Below are 21088 nucleotides of genomic sequence, written 5' to 3'. Positions count from 1 at the left end.
TACAATGAAAAACAAGTATAATTCTGGAACATAACTTCATACAATAAACTGACAATCTTGATAGTTGTAGACCAAAGTCAGACAGGAAGACAATTGCTATTCTTGACAATTAAATTGACAAACCGCAGAGCAGAACGATCTCCCATAACACAGAACAGCTGAATGTGGTTACAGTGCTCAGCCATGTTTTCCTTAACAGCCAACCAAATGAACACAAGCTGATTTTATGTGCATATTTATCCGATTTTCCATCAGGGCACTAAAACTAGCCAAGCGTTGAAGAGTTGTAAATCAATAATACACATTACGTCAACATTAGCGTTGGCTGTGATGTTACTTTGAATGCAAGCTGTTGAGATGATGACAATATACACATTATCATCATCTGTGGAACAAATCTGATCTCATAACCAGCCGATATGCAAAACAGCTTGTAAATACAAAGCAAACGTGTCAGCATATGGAGGTATGTCTCATGGAATCATCTTTTAGTTGTAGCTGAGGCCAGTGATAGAAAGAATAAGCCAGTTTTGCCACTTTAAAGAAACTGTAGCATGTCTCTGCAGATAAGTAGCTCACAGTGTATCCTCTCCAACTGTTAATGAAGTCGTGAAGCCTGGTAATATTTGATGACATGCTACAGCTTGGAACTTGTTCCTACAGTACAACTAATGAGAGTTATACTTCTTCGGGTTAATGATGACCTTGCTGCAAGATGTTAACACTAACATCTATTTAATATAATGGCGTAAGCGAGGGAAGTACATTTGTACAGCAGTGCAATATCTAAAAGGAGTTCATTATGTTACATTAACAGAGATGAGCAGGCTGGATCAGTGTTTCTGCAGAGGCATCCTTACTTCACAATCGGATTTTGTTGAACATTAGCAGGAGGAAAAACATAAAGGTCCAAAGGAACAAAAAAAGAATCCCTCTGATGAATAATCCCTATTTTAAAAGGCAAGATATATATATATATTATATATGTTTTTAGCATCTTGGCATTCCACATCAAACTATTTAATGCTATATTTATCTAACCAGCAACACACCACAGCGTTAAATCAGTTTTCAATTTTAACACGTACAAGGTGAGAGCTCAGCAGAGGGATGGGGAGGTGTTGGTGCTGCTGGATTATGAGGAGGTAGAGGTTTCAGCTTTCATAATGTCAAGGATGCGACGATGCATTTGGCTAATCTACTGTATTTACTGAAGCAATACATTTTTGTATTCATATTGTGGTGACTATGGCATGCTGTAGACAGACTATAAAGTGATTTTCAAAGAGAAGATTTAAGCCTCAGAGTAGACTTGGAATAAAGGTGCGTCGACACCAAGCTTGAGCTGCTTAGTCAAACAGCGGAGCCTTTACTCTTTCAGTTCACTTGGGCAGGTGAATATAATCCCATTCCAGCAGTGGGGGGATTGAATAAGTGACCAAAACAGACTGAAAATGCAAGACCTCTTCTAGGTTTTGTCACAACTGAGAACCTAAACCAAAGACAGTACAATAAATTACCCTTTTATGGGGGTAATCATGGACAGATTACCTGGTCAGAGAGCCTCTATAACAAAAAAATAAATATAGTCCCCTACTACTGCAAAGTAAAACACTGTGTTCACATTTATTTGAATGAGGCCACTGCATTGATACAGCAGAGGTGCCAACGCAGGACTGCTGTTAAAAAAAAACAAAACTGTCTCATCTTTTGCCACAATATAACCTTGCAGTCGCTGCAATGATAGATAAAAGCAAAGCAAGATTTTTAGGGAGTGTTACACTTTCAACTTGCATTCTAAGGGCCTCATCACACAGAAAGCGTTTTTGCAGCTAAAGATGGCTTTTTGTAATTGTTTTAAATAAGAATTAAGCTTTTTGCGTTAGCGATTTTTGCATTGCAATGCGACTTACGTTTCTGCACTCTGGACACCTGGTGTTTTTGCCAGAGCGCATCCAATCAGATAATTTGATAGGTGGACCTTCTGTGGTGGTCACCACAACACATTTACATTTGGTAAATAATGGAGAAGAAACTAGTGGATACCCAGAGCTCTATGGCTCGACAATAGACAGCAGGTTGTCAAACTGCCCCTGAGTCATCCCAAGATATGCCTGGAAACAGCCACCATGGAGGCGAAGTTCCTGGACCAACTGGTGGTACACCCAGTGATCCACCCTCCTTTTCAGGGTCTCATGTATCAACACAGATCTCTGTTTCCCTGCACCCAACAAACTATTTGCTGACAGCTTCTCAGGCTCAACCAGAGCTAAAGCAAGCACCCTCTGCCTGAACATTTTAGAAACTAGCTACTAATTACTATGAAAAAACAAACAAACAACAACAGTAGATTGATTACACAAGAAGGTTAGTGTAAGGATGTGATGGGGTGGTTGCCTGGTAACAATAAAAGGCGCAGCAACCCCATTTTTTTTGTTTGTTTGTTTTACCAGGGGCATTGCCTGTTTTGCAATTTGCAAAACACTCTCTGTTTGATTGGGGTCTAAGACAGGCTGTTCTTGTGCAGTGTTCTTATGTTTTCCAACAAAAAGTAATACATCAAAATTCGTACATATACACAATCATGAACCAGTAATTTGTGTATAACCCACTTGTTTGGGAAGGCTTAGATCCTGTGACCAATGCATTGATGGGAGGAAAAAAAGGAAGCAGGTCATTAAGGAAGTAGGTTGAGATGGGTGGATGGGTCATAAATCACGGGACTTTCACCAAGGAGACGGGTGTTGCAACTGTGTGAACCTCGAGTGAACTTAAGGTTAATTTTAGGTACATCGTAGCCATGTTTCTCTTTCCTAAACTAATAAAAGAAACTTTACTTGCCTAAACCTAAACTCTGTAACTTTAAGTTAAGTAGGTAACTTTATGTTGAGTACATAACATCATTTATGGGGTACAAATCTGAGGATATCATATGAACTGTTGTGTGTGCATTTTCATAGGACATCATACAAACTTTTGTATGAGGAAATGTTGTCCAAGGCCATATTTATCATCTCGCTAGCATCGAAACATTCCAACCCCACCAATGCATACCCTTGCATTTGAATGCAAGGCAAAACTTGACCTGAACACTAAAAGGGCAAGGTCTCAAGATTTTGACAGTGGACTTCAGGTGCACAGGTAACACATCTTAATGCTTGTCATTACCTCTACCAAGTAGGTAATATTTTCAGTTCAGTTTGGTGGTTTGGCTGTCAGCAGGATTATGGAAAAACCCCTGGCCTGATTTTCATGAAACTTGGCGGGATGGGTGCAGCATGGGGCAAGGAAGAACCCAATAAATGTTGGAGTGTATCACGGAGCGGATACATGAATAATTTTTCACTTTTGTTAACATTGCAAGATAGGGCATTTGGCCTAGGCAGGTGACTTAACTCTCCATGTTCTCTTCTAGTTTATACTGATTTTATTTTTGCATATTTTCCCCAAGAAATGTACAATTAATCAAGTTACCTCAAACCAAGTAGCAAAGTTAATAAAGTGGACCCGAGACCCCAAGGCAGGAAGTTTAGGCAAGCCTAAACTAATAAAATGAATTAACTTAGTTTGGATTCTTACTCCCATGGCTATTTCTTCTCCATATTTTTAACTGCAGGGTCTAGAATCAAACTTTTAGCATGGCAGGATAATGGGTGACTAAAACTTAGTCTAGTAACTGAACTGCTTGTGAGGCCATGGGACATTTTCTTCAAGCCTTAATTGAGTTGCAGTTGGATAATGTGAAACTAATGTAGAGTGCAACAAAGTAAACTTTTCCATTATAGACTAAAATGCGTTTGACTGCACCCTAAGACACCTTATGACTATGAAATGATGCACAGATTCATCTCTCTACACATATTTAATTGTTGTGCAGTTCCTTACCTGCATTTTAATGAAATGTCCCCCAACCTGCATGTGCTTAATCCATGAAAAATTGACTTTACTCCACCTGGTGCACTGCTGCTGCCCAAGTGGGGTTAGAAAGGGTGAAAAAATGCAATTTGTGTGGGACAGTGCTTATCACTCAACTTGTTTAAAGCAGCCAATTACACAATGCAAAGATGTGAGAGAATGTGGGGTGAGCTGGGTCAATCACTGTGAGCAGAACTAGGAAATAAAGAATTTAGGTTTTTTTTTTTTTTTCCATTTACTGCACAATGTGTATTTTGGAGCTACTACAATTTTGGTCACTTCCCACTCTCTATCTACAGTATAAGATCTCACTGTGGTTTAGAGGTAAACAGCCGGAATATAATGACTCGGTTAATGCACCTTCCAGACTGCACTTTCCACAGTTCATGATCTACTTGTATTTGTTGTATTTTCCTATCCACTGTACACACTATATTGTATTACACTCTCTACATTAATGCTCCCTCAATGGTCCATTCAGGTCATTTCATTTGCCTAGCCAAGGCCAGTCCAGGTCTAGCTATTGCTCAGTACACCACTTATGTCACCCGGGAGCATTACCCAAGTCTACAGATATACATTTGCTGCAGCAGGAGCAATCGCAAAGTCTCATTTATGCTGCATTCTTCAGGGTTATGGAAGATTACACTGGGAGACTAGAGGGACTGTGTCATAAAATAATGTCTCTAATCCAGATAAGAGGCCATTCCTTGTAACTTCTTAGGGAAGACATCTCAGCTTACAGACAGTAAAACTTATCGAACAAAAGTAGACAAGGTCTTCTCATGCACTGCTCACATGTACAGCTACAAAAAATAATGCACCACAATTCATATATAGAGTAACTACTGTATAACCCTTGTTATTGGAAAGGCTACGATCATGTGACCAATGTGCTGACAGGAGTAAAGAAGGAAGCAGTATGTAAAGACTGAGAGTCCGGGTAAGGAGGTAGGTTGGGGTAGTGGATGGGTCAAACAACACAGGACTTTCCCCCAGGAGACAGATGTTCGTGACCGTGTGAAACCAAGCAAGATATGTCTTTACCATGTTTCTTTTCCTAAACCTAACTTGCGTAACCCTACTTGCCTAAACCCATCTACATAACTTTGTGTTAAGTACGTGACTTTATGTACCAACCGTTGTATGTGCTTTTTCACAACCTACAATATGAACCATTGAGGATATGTTAAAGGAAAAAACACTAAAAAGATCACAACTGCAAATATTTTAAGTCTAGTGTTTGTGTTGTCTTCTGATGTCTTTGAAATATAATAACAGCAAAGCACTTCTTCAACATTTCCCTACATTTTTAAGTGTGAACAGTCAATTTGAAACAGCTTTTTTAAAGTGTTTTGTTTATTTGATAATGTTGACAGTTTGCCTACCAGACCTTTTATGGCACTGACTCACAGACTATCCTGGGGCAAATGTAGCTCAGAGGTGGAGCGAGTTGTCCACTAATCGGAAGATCGGTGGTTTGATCCCTGGCTTGTCCAATCCACATGTCGAAGTATCCTTGAGCAAGATACTGAACCCCAAATTGCTCCCAATGGCTGTTCCATTGTTGTGTGAGTATGATTAAATGGTTACTGAGTAGCAGGTGGCACTATGTATGGTAGCCTCAGCCACCAGTGTGTGAATGGGTGAATATGACGTAGTACAAAAAATCGCTTAGTGGTCAGAAGACTAGACAAAGTGCAGTCCATTTACCACTTACAAAACAATTTAACCAGCATGTCTACACAATGGTGGCATGGCTAGTGCTATTGGTGATTCAAACAAAGTAGCTATCGGTACTGCAGAAGCCAGAGATTTATAACTCCAACAGAGATATTATCATATTTTAATGGAAACTGCGCCCACAAGGTCTGAAAAAATAAGTCAGAAAATCAGCTACATCGACAACAACTTTGAGCAACTCATTGAGTTGTAGCATCCAGCCAGTCTTGGGAAATAGCTATGACTGAATGATGAGCACAAGAAATCATGAACAATGGGTTTGACCATGAAGTAAAAGCTACAAAGTTCCTCCATCCAAGTCAAACTCACAGCACTTTTGTAAAGGACCTGGCCTTCCTCCCCCGCTATTGCATTCTCTAAATTGTGTGCTCTGCAAAATTGAAATCATAACACATTTTTCAGCTATAGCAACTGTAATGAAGCCAGTGGTGGAGCTTGTACCAGCTCACTTGGAAGCATATGAATTTTATATTTTATGTTTTTGAACTGCTGCATAATTTGGTTCATGCAGGCTAAATAAAATTTCCATTGCATCTGCAGTACAGTATACCTTTACTGCACCTGCTTTTTTCACTTTCTGCATAATATGATACGTAGTTTAAGTGATAATACACATACTTTCATTGTTTTTTTCTTGGCTTTTAAAAGTAATTTCTGTCTGTGATTCTATAATACTTCATTTAATTTGGGAAGTGGGAATGACAATAATTGAGGGCTGGTAAATGGAGGGGTGGGAGGAGGTTTTACTGAAAAAGAACACCTCAAAGCTCACTATTATCAACTGAGTCAGATTAGAGATAGTTTGTATCCCTTTCTGGTTTGCTGCAGGCCTAATTAGGATGGCTTATTAGAGGGCTCGGAGATAAAACATGGACATTAATCAGACAGACTAAAAACAATCACAGACAAACAAATCACAGTGACAAGCAAGAATTAAAAATGCAACTCGTGTCTATGTAAGTGATATAAACACTGATGCACCGGTTTTACCACTTTTGTCTGTCAACCACTCAACTTTATAGTGCATTTCTAAAACCAACTTGCCACTTTTCATTCTTTGCTCAGCCTTGAGCAGTTGTGTTTAAACAGTATTGTTGACCAAAATGAACTTGAAGAGCCATCTCAAGGTTTTATGGGAACAAGGAGGTAGATATCAACAATTTCTTGGCAAGCACAGGCACATACTGTAGCTCAAGTTAAATAATATGTTATTTTATGATAAGATTTTTGGAGGCATTTTTGGACTTGTTTGACAGTACACCACTCTGGAGGTGGTCTGGCTCACATTGTGTTGCGTAAATGGTTGAAATTCAATCTGTTTACAATTTATAAAAATCTCATCTAGGAAGTTGAAAAATCACCAAACTTACCTATTCTTGCTAAAGGTTATGTCTGGCAAAAGTTAGAAGTAGTAGCAATAGTTAGAAGTCTTTTCTTGCACATAAAGTAAGGATGTTCCTAACGTCTAATCTCCCTAAACACTAAATCTGAACATTCGTGCAATGACTCTCTCATGCACAAGAGAACATACACACATGCACTGTCCAGGCTTGTCATGATGTCCCGTGCCTCCAAAGGCACCTTTCTTGTTCAATCTAACATGAAGACATCCAGCCGGCTTTCCACCAGTTTTCCTCTGGGTATCTTAATAATTAGTTTAACCTACCAATTATTCTGATACCGACTACCAAGGCTAACAATGTTTCATCGTCTAGTCCAGTCTAGTCCAGTCCATTTTTCAGGCCAAGAACCCCTTAGCTGAAGGTGACAGGGCGGGGACCCCCCTCACCACATATAGTGTGTAAAACTGACTTGCATATTAAAGGAGAGGTCCGGTATTTTGCACTTTGAGCCCCATTTCTTGGTTGTTTATGATGAACTATTGTGGAACTATTTTTTCAGCTGCCTCACACCCGTGTGTAAACTTCCGCTTGATCTTTCGTTTGACCCTGAAGCGCTATACACTCCAGCTCACTTGATGGTGATAATGCTCCTTTACGTGGGTGTCGCCAACCGGGATGTGTAATGGGACACAGAAAAGAAGCAGAAGAAGAAGGTCGGTGTTGTGTTCAAAGGCATCGTACTGCGAATGTTGTTTACAAGTGAGTAATCCATTGTGCAGTTGTTTAAACTTATTACAAAACTTTTTCGTTCGTTCTCGTTCTCCCTCCAGGAGCACACATAGCACTGTCTAGCCGGCCCTTTTGCTGAGCTAAAAGACTACAACGACTACAACCTTGTCGTAAACAAACCCCTTTCTGTTTCTGGTGGCAGATTACTACCAACGGACAATGAGGCTTCCTATAGAAAACCAATGGGGTAGAGAAAATGTCAAATAAATCATCACGGAAACCACAGTTTGCTACGATTTTTATGTCAGAACATCAACGAATACCACTGACTTGGTGAGTTTCATGGCTTTGGAAACAAATGTTTTGGGTGGTTTTAGGACAGGTTCACACATGGCCATAGGACACACAGCAGTGTTAAGCCAGGCAGGGGAAAGCCAAATTCTCAGAAAATGAGCAGTTGTCACTATTTCGGTCTTAACCACTCTATTTCATCATAAACAACCCAGGAATGGGGCTCAAAGTGCAAAATACCAGACCTCTCCCTTAAATTGGGCAATAGAGGTTGTCAGGCAGAGGGCCATATCGGCATCAGGCTACAGTCTTGACCTGTATTTGCTTCAGGTGAGGGAGGAAACTTCTATTTCAAAAAGATAACTAAAAATAATCTGATATTTTTAAACCGTGATTCTTTGACAAAATCTCTAATCTCGTGGGGGATGACGGGTCACCAAACATCTGTCCAATAGCTGTGCTATGTGTGAGACACTTTACTTGTAACTGGAGGGTGTGAACCTCAAATGCAGCGCAGGTCAAAAATAAGTAAATAAAAAGAAAAAAGGTGTGATCAGTTCCTGTCTCTTGCTGTTTCTCTTTCTCTCTCTCTGTCCTAACTAGTATCTGCCTTTTGCTGATGATTAGGGATTCAGCGTGTGTCTCTCACTCAAGCGTTTGCTCCAAACAGTGGTGATGGCCTTTTGTTCGCCTCAGCCAGAGGCTTTGGCATGGAGGAGGAAGACAGCCAGTATGAATATGCATAACCTTCACGCACTAATGTCCACAGACAATCACTGAAGAGAGGAGGGGAAGAGCGGCAACGGTGAAGCCGTGTTATTAGACAGTTTTGTCTAACCATACTGCAGTTTGGTTTGCAGAGGAAGAAAATGGTCTGCGACATCTCTAACATCCAAAGTTCAGCCGACAGATTATTGACTTTGCTATATTTGATCATAGATTTTGCGCCATCTTACAGAGATTTTCCACCTGTAAAGCTGACTGTCCACATTCTAAATTCAAAGTGTCAAGATCATATTTGCAAGTTTTATATATAATCATTTGCTGTCACTGCAAAGACTGGTTGCTATAGTAACAACTCACGCATACTCATTGACTGAGGGCATGCTCTCCGGGTGCTGCAATGAGCCTGTAACATGGATGTGCCCTGTTCGTTCTCACTGCATTTCTGATGGGAGTTTTATATTCATGGCACAGAACACGTCCGTCACACATGAAATCAACAAGAGTGGTATCTGTGTTGCCTGTCACCACATTCCTCCATGCTTGTCCACTGCTCTTCCAGTCACAACATGCGATGTCAAACATGTGCCGGGCTGGGAGTGATGGGGAAGAAGATTCAGTTGCATAGTAAAAGAGCAGATATGAATTTCAAATTGTCAACAAATGTGATTTAGGTCTAATCTGATTTTCTGATTCGAGCTGCCTTTCTGAACATGAACCCTCGCTGCTCTAGGATTCCAGCTCCACTCTCTAACGACTGAAGGTTTATTCTCAGTGTTCTTTCTGTTGTATACACCTCCTCTCTGAATCACATTGACCCTGCAATCTCCATTCCACTCTTCTTTGCTGTCTTTGTCCTCACCATCTCCTTTCTAGTCACCTCTCCTCCAGCTCTCTTTTCCTGTCCTTCATATCCTTTTCTTTTTCTTCCACCTCTGCCCTATCCAACTCTTTTTACCCTCATTCCTAATTCTACCTGTGTCCTCACATGTCTTTTCATCCCTCTCTCCTCCTCTGCCCTTGTCAAACCCTTTCAAACCCCTTCCACCCTTCCCTGCTCCTCTATGGTTCATCTCCTCCGTCCATGCCCTCAGGATATTTGCCCCTGGGCAGCTCCTCCCTGCCACAGTCCCCACAGCGGCTGTCCCAACTTACCCAGCAGGATGACGATGCACAGCAGGATTGCAATCAGAGCCCCTGTGCTGAGACCCGCTGAAGAAAGGAACGCCTCGCCTTGGCACATGCGGATCCTGCCGTGGCGCTGACACGGGCACACCCGCAGGGTCAAGGTGCTGGTGCCACTCAGCGATGGCTCCCCACCATCCCACACCACAATGGGCAGCTCGTATAGCTCCTGGGTCAGGTGGTTGAACCGCCGCCGCCTGGCAATAATGCTGGCCGTGCTGTCTGTAATGGAAAAAACATGTTCAGGAAAATTAGACCCCTTGGCTAAAAAGACTAATTGTTACTTTGCTCTTCATTCTCAATTGCATCACTCTTTCAACAAAGTCTGCAATTATCTTTTTCTACAGAATTGTCAGCTAAAAAAAAAAATCCAATCTACAAAATTTCCCTTTTTGAATTGTGTCTTTTGCTTTTGAAGTACGTGAACCTGGTAGATTTCCGACGTTGTCTTACTGCAGCTTCCCTGTGTGCCAAGGCTAATTAATTTCAAAGGTGTTCGTTTACTATTTTAATGTGCTGCAAAAGAGCATTTCACCTTGGCCTCTGCTGAAACACTTGTGTTAATGGAACATGTCATGCAGATAAACAGGAATAAAAAAGCTGAATTTGTAGAGAAGAAAGCAAACAAGAGAAAACTCGAGAGGAAGGTTTTATTAAAAGATTTGGCAAAGAGGGTTGCAAATAAACGCACAGATGCAACACTTGTACACACGAGGAAAAGAAAAAGGTGGATTGAAAAGGAGCTCACTGTGCTACTTGTTATGTCAGTACTCTCACAGCCTTGTTTACTTCAGCCTAATTTATTTCAACATCAGTGCATTGTGGGACTACAGGGAGACTGTATAAACAGGGAGCTTTATAAATACATGTATATACATACTATATGTATACGCTAAAAAACAATCCAGCAGTGGGAAGCACACAGAGCTCCTGCATGGTCAGCAACAGGGGCAACATCACCGACAGAGCCGCCATTAACCATCTGGGCGCATTTATGGTCCAGTTGCCCACGAAGTCCAACCAAAACCAAGTCACATCTATGCTGCATTCACTTCCACCATGGACAGTTTTGTTCAAAGTGCAACATCAGTGCAAAAGGAGTGCCAGCAGAGTGCTAGAAACTTCCTTCCTGGGAAAAATAAAGAAAAAGCTGACTACAGATTCAATGCATCTGTAACTTAAATCTATATTTGTGCACAAACAGCTATACAATGTACTTTAAGATTAGATTTATTTTCTTTAAATAAGGACATTTTATCTGAAGGGAAGATAAGATGATATTTGCTTGAAGGGTAACTTCTGTATTTTTCAACCTGGCCCATATTTTCCTGTGTTTTTGTGTCTACGTGATTAATGTGATGAACAGTTTTTGAGACTGGTCCGGGAACTGCCCATTAGTCCGACATGCCATTGTTCCGACCATATTAAACTCATTGTTACGAAGTCTGTTCCAAAATCATCATGATGCCCTGTGGTTAAGGTCTGGTTAGGTTTAGGCACAAAATCCACTTGGTTAGGGTCAGGAAAAGATCATGGTGTGGGTTAAAATGAAAAAGAAAGTGACAAACATAAGCCGTGAGCCTGCTTCACCTCAAGCCTTTCCCAGCTGACCCAGAGCCGGTTGCAGCGCACCATCAAGATAGAAATACGGCCGCTGGGAGCTGCACTGCGGACAGTCGGATTAATGGGATGTCGGATGTCATGAAACAGGCTGCATTGTAAACACTCCTGGCATGTTCGCAATCAATTTATGTCCACTACAAGTGCTTGTTTTTGCCACTGACAGGCTCAGATTATTATTCTAATTGTCTAACAATTAATGATCCCCACAAAGACAGACCTTCCTGATAAAGGGTACGATCCTTTTTGTTTGACTGTAAACAGCCCTGAAATCACTATTGCCAAAAACACCACACTCCAATTAAATAAGCAGTAGTTGTAGCATCTATAGAACCAGCATATGTTCACATCTAACTGGGTGAATACAGGGTTTATTTCCACCAAACCTGACTTGGATATTGTTGGAACAGTGGAAAGATGAACCAAGATGTTTCTGGAGTCTGGCAGGTTTGAGGATACTGATTTCAAGGCTGTTTTTGGTTAAACAAAAAGGATCTTTTTATCCCTGTGGGGATCCTTTCCAAAGTGTTGTAGTACACTTACAACAATAAAAGCCTAAAAGTGGCAAAAGCATTTTTAGGTGCACACTCCCCGAGTGGTTACAATGCAGGCTGTGTTGCAGCTCATGCCTTCTCACTCAATACTGGGCCAATTTCTGAAATTCTTCCCATTACTCACTTGGACACCAAAACATGAGAAAAAGGGTCCAAGTTCAAAAACACTGAAGTTTCCCTTTAACTATACTTTACTGGAAATTACTAAGTAAAAGATGGTAATTCTATATCATGAATAATTTAAAGTGTTGATTTGAGAAACTACTTTACACTGCTCATGTTTCCCCTGTGCTCAGCTCAGCGGAGTGTTCCAATAACCATTCATAGTCAGCTTTAAAATACCATTTGCTGCCAATGCAAGCTTGTTAGCCAAACTCACACAAAGATGGTTTCACCTGCACCCCGTTATCTGCACTAAAATAGCCGCTGTTCACTTGTTTTCTTCTGCAGCAATGCAGACAAAGCTTATTTCACATTTGGTAGGAGTGTTAAACACTTCTTTCCAAATGGCACGCATGCTAAGAAGCTTACACCAACATGTATAGACCCTAATAGCACAACCTTGCACGCTGGGCTGGTCTCATGGTTTACCATCAGGAATCTAACATGCAATCCTTACTGGCATGTGTAGGCTCTTTGAGAGGGGTTATCTCAGCAGGAGATCACCTGTCAGCGGTATGACAGGTGTGCAATTAGCTGTACTTGAGGAGACTGCTTGCAAGGCACAGACTGATCAACTGCAAAACTGAAGGCAAAATATCTCATTAAATGCTTGTATTGTGAGATAAGGAGTCACATAACAAACAGCAGCTGCAGTTTATGATCATCCATCCCTGTTCATTCAAAGTTTATGGATAGGTGAATCACATACCTGAATGACTAACTTGAGCCTCACATGACTGACTAACCAGAAACCTGCAGATGACACATTGATATATTTTCACACGACATTCTAAGTTTCGAAAAAATGCTGAATCGTGCACAGGGGCAACCTTTTCCTTTTCACCCAGCGAAAACACCTCCGCCATGCTGTACTATCGTGCTGCTGCTCTGAGACCTCGCCTCCCACTCCAATCTCTGCTCCATCTATGAATAATTACAATGATCGACAGTTGGAATGACAACACGTACTTCAAGCTTTATTAAGTCAGACTCACAGTATCACCGTATCAGCAAGCAGATGGGTGGAGGGTGGAGGTGGGGGGGGTGGGTTTTGAGAGAGTGGAGTATGAAAGATGCAAATAACAAGGAAGAGAGATGGGGAGTTGGAAAATGAGAGGAGGGAAGGAGAGGGAGGCGAGGGGGGTGAATAGAGGAGGTTGTGCGTGTATGTGCGAGCCAAAGAGAGAGCAGAGGACGAAGACGGAGGCTGAGGCAGAGAGAGACAAAACAGGCTGTGTGTACTGTGTCCGCTGTGGCTGCCTTTACACTTTGAATCACATACCCACAGCAACACGGGGTCCCTGTGCAGACCACGACGAGGAAGTGCACATCAATAATGTCATGCTAATTTCACATTAAAACTGCCTCTCTTGGCATGTGGGTGCAGGAGAGCTGTGCATTTTGTTGATTAATGCCGCAGTGAGATGGGCCATCTGCAGCCGCGCGGTGCCCACGTAGGAGGAGACACTGCACGAATTAGCACAGTCGGGTTAACCATGTTGTGACAGCTAGCTCTATGTGGCATACCTGCAGTGCAAGCCGGGTGACTACCCAGGAAATAAGGGAAAATATGCTCTTCACTAGCAATCACTTTTCCATCTTTTTCTGGTATCTTGGTTTCTAGCGCATAAAAAAAAATAGCATCAATATGCATGTGTTCATGGTTCCTCACAACCCTGTGGAATTCCCCCTGAGCTGGGTTCGTTAAGACAGAATACACACCACTAACTGGAAAACGGCCTCATTTTTTTTCCTTTTTTACTTTTCCAAAAGCATTAGCATGATAGGGCAAGGATCAGTTACATAACTTTTGTATCACATACATCCCTGTCTCTTCATCTCAAGATATGACGGGAAGTGAGATTTCACAGCAGCAGACAAAAAGTCTGCAGTTGCACAGAATTAGGCAGTTTTAGGAGAATAGTTGCCCTAGAGCACTCAACTATGATCTCTGTGGAAACTCAAGTCTTTCTCATAGTTTGTTTTCTTGATAAAGAATGACTGCCCTAAAAAGACATGTGGGACGTAAATGTAAAACAATAAAATCTGCAGTATAAGTTCAAACAATTAGTAATGACCAATTAGATTTAGATTTAAGGTATGTATCATATAGTGAATGCAAATATCTTTGTAAAAGGGATGACTCACTGTTAAACATATGAAGTGCGATTAAAAAAAGCAAGCCAACAATAGACACACCCGACACAACCACATCTCTACAGACTTCACACTTGCCTACACATGCACTTAGCTGTTTTCCTTGTGAACTTTGGTGGGTGTGTGCAGGTGCCGCTTATGGGATTCGGCACGAACCTTCTCTCCAGTTGCTACTTGTAGCACGACATACATTGTGGTGGCACTATTTTGGGGAAGAATATAGAAGTGGTCATGTTGCCATGTTGGGTTGGGCTCAAGTTTATACAGGCTGTGAAAATGTATGCATTATGTAGGTGCTGAAGATAATTTAGTCCATACTATTGTTCTTTCTACTAACAGAAGTGGTGATATACTTGCATTTCCTGCAAATGGTGCATCAATTTGTGTTTCTCTGTTTGACTTATAAGGCTCTGTATTGACTGAGTTGCATCAGTGAACCCACCATTATGAGTAATACATATCATCACTGTCAGGCAGAAGCCTTGTATGTCCAAAACTTCAAAACTTTTCAGGAAATATCTAGATATATTTATATACACTCACTGGCCACTTTATTAGGTACACCTTGCTAAGACTGGGTTGGACCCCTTTTGCCTTCAGAACTGCCTTAACTCTTCGTGGCATAGATTCAACAAGGTGCTGGAAACATTCCTCAGAGATTTTGGTCCATATTGACATGATGGCATCACACAGTTGCTGGAGATTTGTCGGCTGCACGTCCATGATGCGAATCTCCTGTTCCACCACACCCCAAAGGTGCTCTATTGGATTGAGATCTGGTGAATGTGGAGGCCATTGGAGTACAGTGAACTCATTGTCAGTTTGAGATGATTTGAGATGGTTTGAGATGATTTGAGCTTTGTGTCATGGTGCGATATCCTGCTGGAAGTAGCCGTCAGAAGATGGGTACACTGTGGTCATAAAGGGATGGACACGGTCAGCAACAATACTCAGGTAGGCTGTGGTGTTTAAAGGCAGGTGGTTGATACAAGGCAGGATGGATCAATGCTTTCATGTTGTTAACACCAAATTCTGACCCTACCATCTGAATGTGGCAGCAGAAATCCAGACTCATCAGACCAGGCAACGTTTTTCCAATCTTCTATTGTCCAATTTTGGTGACCCTGTGCGAATGGTAGCCTCAAAGTTCGATGTGTTGTTCATTCAGCGATGGTCTTCTGCAGACCTTGGTTGTAACCAGTGGTTATTTGAGTTACTGTTGTCTTTCTATCATCTTGAACCAGTCTGGCCATTCTCCTCTGACCTCTGGCATCAGAGAACTGCCGCTCACTGGATATTATCTCTTTTTCAGACCATCCTCTGTAAACCCTACAGATGGTTGTGTGTGTAAATCCCAGTAGATTAGCAGTTTCTGAAATACTCAGACCAGCCCGTCTGGCACCAACAACCATGCCACGTTCTAAGTCACTTAAATCACCTTTCTTGAACACTGTGTCTTTACTTTTGGTATTGTGTCTTTATATATGGTCATTATATTACTAATATTTTACCAAAATCAAGCTGGTCTTAAGTTTCTAAGTTTGTGACCAGAGAATGTCGAGATTGAGATTTTATCAGTCATTGATTAGAACCGCTGCATCTGAGGCAGTAAGTGCACTGTATTACATTATCAACTTACAGGTTACAAAGTTTATTGTCGCTATGTGTGCGCTCAGTTTTCCCTGTTGTTGAAAACATTTAGTCAAAATCTCTCTCTCTCTCTGATTATCAGACCTAGCTATCACACCCCTCAATCCCCCTGCCTCACTCCCTGTCACAAGGAGACTATTCATGGGAGGGGAGAGGAAAACATCAGTGCTGGGTCTAACCTGTGTTCTTTATTTGGCCTTTATTTAGTTAGATTCTTAATGTAGAAGTCACACAAAATCCCTTTGTCACTGAATATGGCACCTCAGATGGAGGCGGGGTGGAGCAATGAGGTTTTGCTGACAGTCTGAGGATCCCATGGAGTTAAGAGATTTAGTCACAAGCTCTTTTTAAGACTTTGTAGTGGTTAAATATTTGTAAAACCCACAGGCAGACATGAAGGGTGATCCATTGAATGCATTTATGGATAAAAAATAAAATTGTCAAATACAAAGATTAGAAGTTTCCCCCCCCCCGACAGTGACAATATGTAATGTCCTGAGATCAACAGCCAAAAACCAATTAGAAAAGACTCCTGGTCAGAAATTGAACTCTTTTCATTGCCATTAAAGCACATGGCTGTTACAGAGTTCAAATCAAGTAGAGATATAATTTTAATTAATACTTTGGGCAATAAGATTGACTCATTTGGGGACAATTAAATCAGCGATTAACGATAATGACTTGTCATGAGAATAAAAATAATATATCTGCGTATGCTATGTGTGAATCAGTTCAAATGAGTATGGTGCATATCCATAATGACAAGCACTCACTATACCCTTATTTCCATTATTAGACATATTAAGGTGAAGTTGTTGCACATCACCTTTTGCTGGATGACGCTATTTTCAAAGTGTAAACTGACTGCTGAATCAATGTACTGCTGAGGCTAACTTACAGTATAGCCCAGGCTAAATAGATTAGCATCTGCTCACAAACAGTTAACCACCAACATACTGACAAAGTTCTCTGGATGGAAACTGCACTTTTAAAATTACAGTGGCATGCATGCCATCACATAGACTATAATTACACTGTATTATACTAATTATGAAAAATAATAACTTTAATAACATTTGATTATTTGGTTTAAAGGGGCTTACCCATCCAAAAGAAGAAGTCACATATCAAACCAAACCATCTGTACCAAACACAACAGGGCAAATACATGTGCCATTACACGTCTGCGAATTATTACAGGACGGCTTTGAATATTGATTAATGGCTCAGTGTTGTTCAAACACTAATATCATTTTGTGTAGAAATAATAGGCCTTTCATGCAGAATCACAAACAGCAGATCAAGAGACAAATGTAACAACCTCCTTTTAAAAAGCAGCCTCTGCATTCAGTAAGGATTAGTGTGACTCGGTAAGGCTTAGCTTAAGAAAACATGCCCAGCAGTGGCTACAGATAACAGTTAGTGATTGGGCTGCTTGCACAAGAACAATATATTTGCTTACTGCATTGGTTCCAGCCTATTCACACAGTCACAGTATGGTATGTTTGTCCCATAAGGTTGTGTTTTGTGTTTCTGACTTAATTATGGGTTGGCATGTATGTTTCTGCAGTTAACAGTCAAAAGGGGACTGCAAAGTACTGTTATTATGTATACCTCCATTACGCAGGAACAAATTGGTTCACAGCTCCAATGTGGCACCAACGGCTGCCTCGGCCTTACTGCACATGGAGTAACTGGCAAAACGTGTGAATTTTGCATGAATAACAAGAAACATTTCAATTCCTCCAATGTGAGATTGTAACAATTTTCAGTTGTTTGTTGAGCAAGTTTTGACAAAACCAGCTTGAGACAAGCTGCTCTGCCCTCCCTGCACAAATCATGCAGTTTCAGCAGATAATGGGTGTTTGGGAATCTACAAGTATAACAGCCATTGCAAGTGAAGTGTGAATGACATAAAAGCTAATTAAACGTCCCACATATCAATGGCTCGACAGCACTTCTTTCAACACAGCTGATTAACTGTAATATTATAAGGTCTTCTGCGTGCACACTGGAAGAAGATGCCTTCAGAAATCAATTGATCTATTTAAGTGTGTGGGTTATTTAGAGATCATAGCGTCCGCTTAATTGCCTTTTTAGAAGCAAATGTCATCCCAATGTGACAGATGATGAGATCAAAGAGGCATTCAATTTTTAGTCATTGTAAAGCAGACATAGTCAAGTTGAATATACTTAAAGGGCTTTTAACCAAACAGGTTTGTCACAAAGTGCCTCCCCGGAGCAGCTGAGCAGACGCATCCCTCTTGTTTTCCAGCTTTAATGGCGCCTAATACGCTGTAGGAGTCTGACCTGCATTTATTGTAGCACATCCAGCACTTCGACTGCATCAACACATCTGCAAGACAGCTCTAAGGAGCCTTGACTTCATCTCCGCAAACACAGATCACAACTCAACGGCAAGACAAAGGCCTTGATCTAAATCTAAGACTAAATCTGTCTTTTTATTTAGCTAAAAACTGACACTCACTGTGCTGATCTGACTTTGTTAAACGGAGCCGGAGCTGTTACAGGTCTCCCTAGGAAGAGCACCAATTGTAACAAGATAATAGCTTTTAACAAATCAGATATGATTGCAAGTACGGAAAATAGCTTCTTAAAAAAAGCCATAATACTTTAGTTAATGGGTTCCTTTTAGAAATCCTGATTGTTAAATTAACTGAAATGAGTGAGGAATCAATTGCAGATATCATCCGTTATTTAACTAAAAAAAGCAGTCATTAAACATATCAGAGTCTCTCAAACTAAATCCTTTTTTTTTTCTTTCTGCAAAAACTGTGCACAGAGCCGCAAAAAGACCCAAGTTTCATGAGGATCCTTTGTGAGCAAACTGTAAGTGAGGAGGAAAGGAGGTCATGAGGGAGTTAGTCGTGTGAGTGACTGAGAGGGATTTTCGTCAGTTGCACAACAACAGAGGGAGGTATTAGGCGCTGGCAAAGAGAAGCTACCAACTGTTGGTCTGCTACAACAGCAATGAAAGAAGCTTCTTCGAGTGTGAAGAGCTTACTTTAATTATCAGACACAGGAGTCAACAGTATGGTACGTTGTGCCTCTCCCTCACCCGGATATTGTGAACACAGCAAATAACTCCTAAAACACAGTGGCAGTAGAACGCTATGTGACTTTGACACCTCTTTTGAGTGCGAGTGCAAATGCATGCTCCGAGTGACTGGAGATGACTGAAGCAGCATGAATTCCGGCTGCGGCGGCTTAACATTAAGAGGGAGGTTGGTATTTTGAAAATGCGAATAAGGAAGGGTGTCTGCCTCTGCAAACCCATCAAGTTGCGCTCAGAGTTTACATCCAACTCTGTGAAAACATGAATGCTTCACGCACATCTTCCACCCGGCAGCACAGAAGATCTAAACAATCAGCACAGTGTCAAGGTGGACACCCAAGATTGGTGTCACGAATTCAGTATCTGACCAAATGCCTCTCCTTCTGTTGCTGAGATATGATGCTGAGGTAATGACCAGAAAAGTGTTTTTGCAGAACACGATGATGTCACAGTGAAATTGTCTTTTGACTTTTTAGATTTACAATATCGTCACTTCATCGTTATATCCTATTAGACATTTGTGTGACATTTCATCATAATTAAAGTATGAATCCTTGAGTTTTGGCCAAAAACATGTTTCATGAGGTTACAGTGACCTTGACCTTTAACCACCAAATTCTAATTAGCTCACCCTTGAGTCTAAGTGGATGTTTGTGCCAAATTTGAGGAAATTCCCTCAAGGGCTTATTGAGATATCATATCCATGGGAATGAGACAGATGCATGGTCAGGGTGACCTTGACCTTTGACCACCATAATGAGATCAGTGCTTTCTCGAGTCCAATTGTGGCTAATTTGAAAAATTCCCTCAAGGTGTTTTTCAGATATCGTGTTCACGAGAATGAAACAGATATCATGTTCACAAGAATGAAACAGATGAGGTCACAGTGAGAATGAGCTTTAACCTTTGACCAGAAAAATCTCAGTTCATCGCTGAATCCAAGTGGATGTTTGTGCCTAATTTTAAGGAATTCTCTCAAGGCCTTCCTGAAATACCACATCATAAGAATAGGACAGACAACTGGGAAAGAAAATGCCTCAAGCCATGGCTGTTGCTGGCACAAAGGCACAAAAATTGAAACAAGTGACATAATTTACTCCAGGTGGACAAGGAATTATGATATAAATGAGTACGAAGCAAATTACACAGCAGAACAAATAAGAAAGGTAGTGAGAAGGTAATCTGGGTGCTAAACACTGTAATCCAATGGTTTGTCATTTGAGTTTTTGGCCTGAAAATGGCACTTGCCTTTACTGATAAGCCAACCCAGAAGGAATATGTGTGTTTGATAGTGTGCAACTTTAAAGGCAGTTCTTGAAACAAGAACCACTTTCCTTGTCTAAAAGCTAGCTTAAAGAGTGCACTTGATCAAGGCATTTAACTGCTCCAGTGCAGCTCCTCTGTGGTCAACAGAACAAGTTGGAGGCTTTGCTGGGTTGCTGCCTCCCTTTCATCTGGTCAACTAACCAGTCAGGTTGTTGCTCTAAATCAGAACATGCTCTGTAAGAAATTTTCTTGTTAAAGAACGGAAGCTGTGTAAGGAAACAGAAGGCATAAATTGGGAGTATCTCAGTATCTGTTAGTTACGTGACCTATTTATTCCTATTCCTATTTAGGAATCATTTCTATGTCTTTCGTAAAGTTCCCTTTTCTTTCAAGTTCTCTCTGACAAATGATTCAAATATGAATAATTTCTTATTTCCATGTCATGACACATAATCGGCCCATCCCACGTGGGATTATATCACAGATATAGTTAGAGAAAAACAAGATCCTGTGGGATGGTGTGCAGCAGGAGCTAAATCCAAATTGAAAGGCACCATTACTCAAAACAGTATGAACTAAAAAACTGCTATCAATCCTTCAAGAAAGAAGTCTTTCCTTCCTGAATGCTTTGGGAATATTTTGCTGCAGATGGCTCTGTTGTGATAAATCTAACA

General features: G+C 41.0%; 1 protein-coding gene across 1 annotated transcript in view; it reads right to left on the bottom strand.

Moving 5' to 3' along the window:
- The window catches only part of LOC117264879 (cadherin-18), a 129573-nt gene that overhangs the window by 936 nt on the left and 107549 nt on the right, over positions 1 to 21088 (bottom strand). Inside the window, exon 11 of the mRNA XM_078162634.1 lies at positions 9900 to 10151. Within this exon, the coding sequence (XP_078018760.1) occupies positions 9900 to 10151 (252 nt within the window). The remainder of the gene's footprint in view (positions 1 to 9899; positions 10152 to 21088) is intronic.

Source organism: Epinephelus lanceolatus, chromosome 20 (assembly GCF_041903045.1).
Source record: "Epinephelus lanceolatus isolate andai-2023 chromosome 20, ASM4190304v1, whole genome shotgun sequence".
NCBI classification, from domain to species: Eukaryota; Metazoa; Chordata; class Actinopteri; order Perciformes; family Serranidae; genus Epinephelus; species Epinephelus lanceolatus.
The sequence above is the reverse complement of the archived record's forward strand: the minus strand, read 5'-3'. Positions and strand labels throughout refer to the sequence as shown.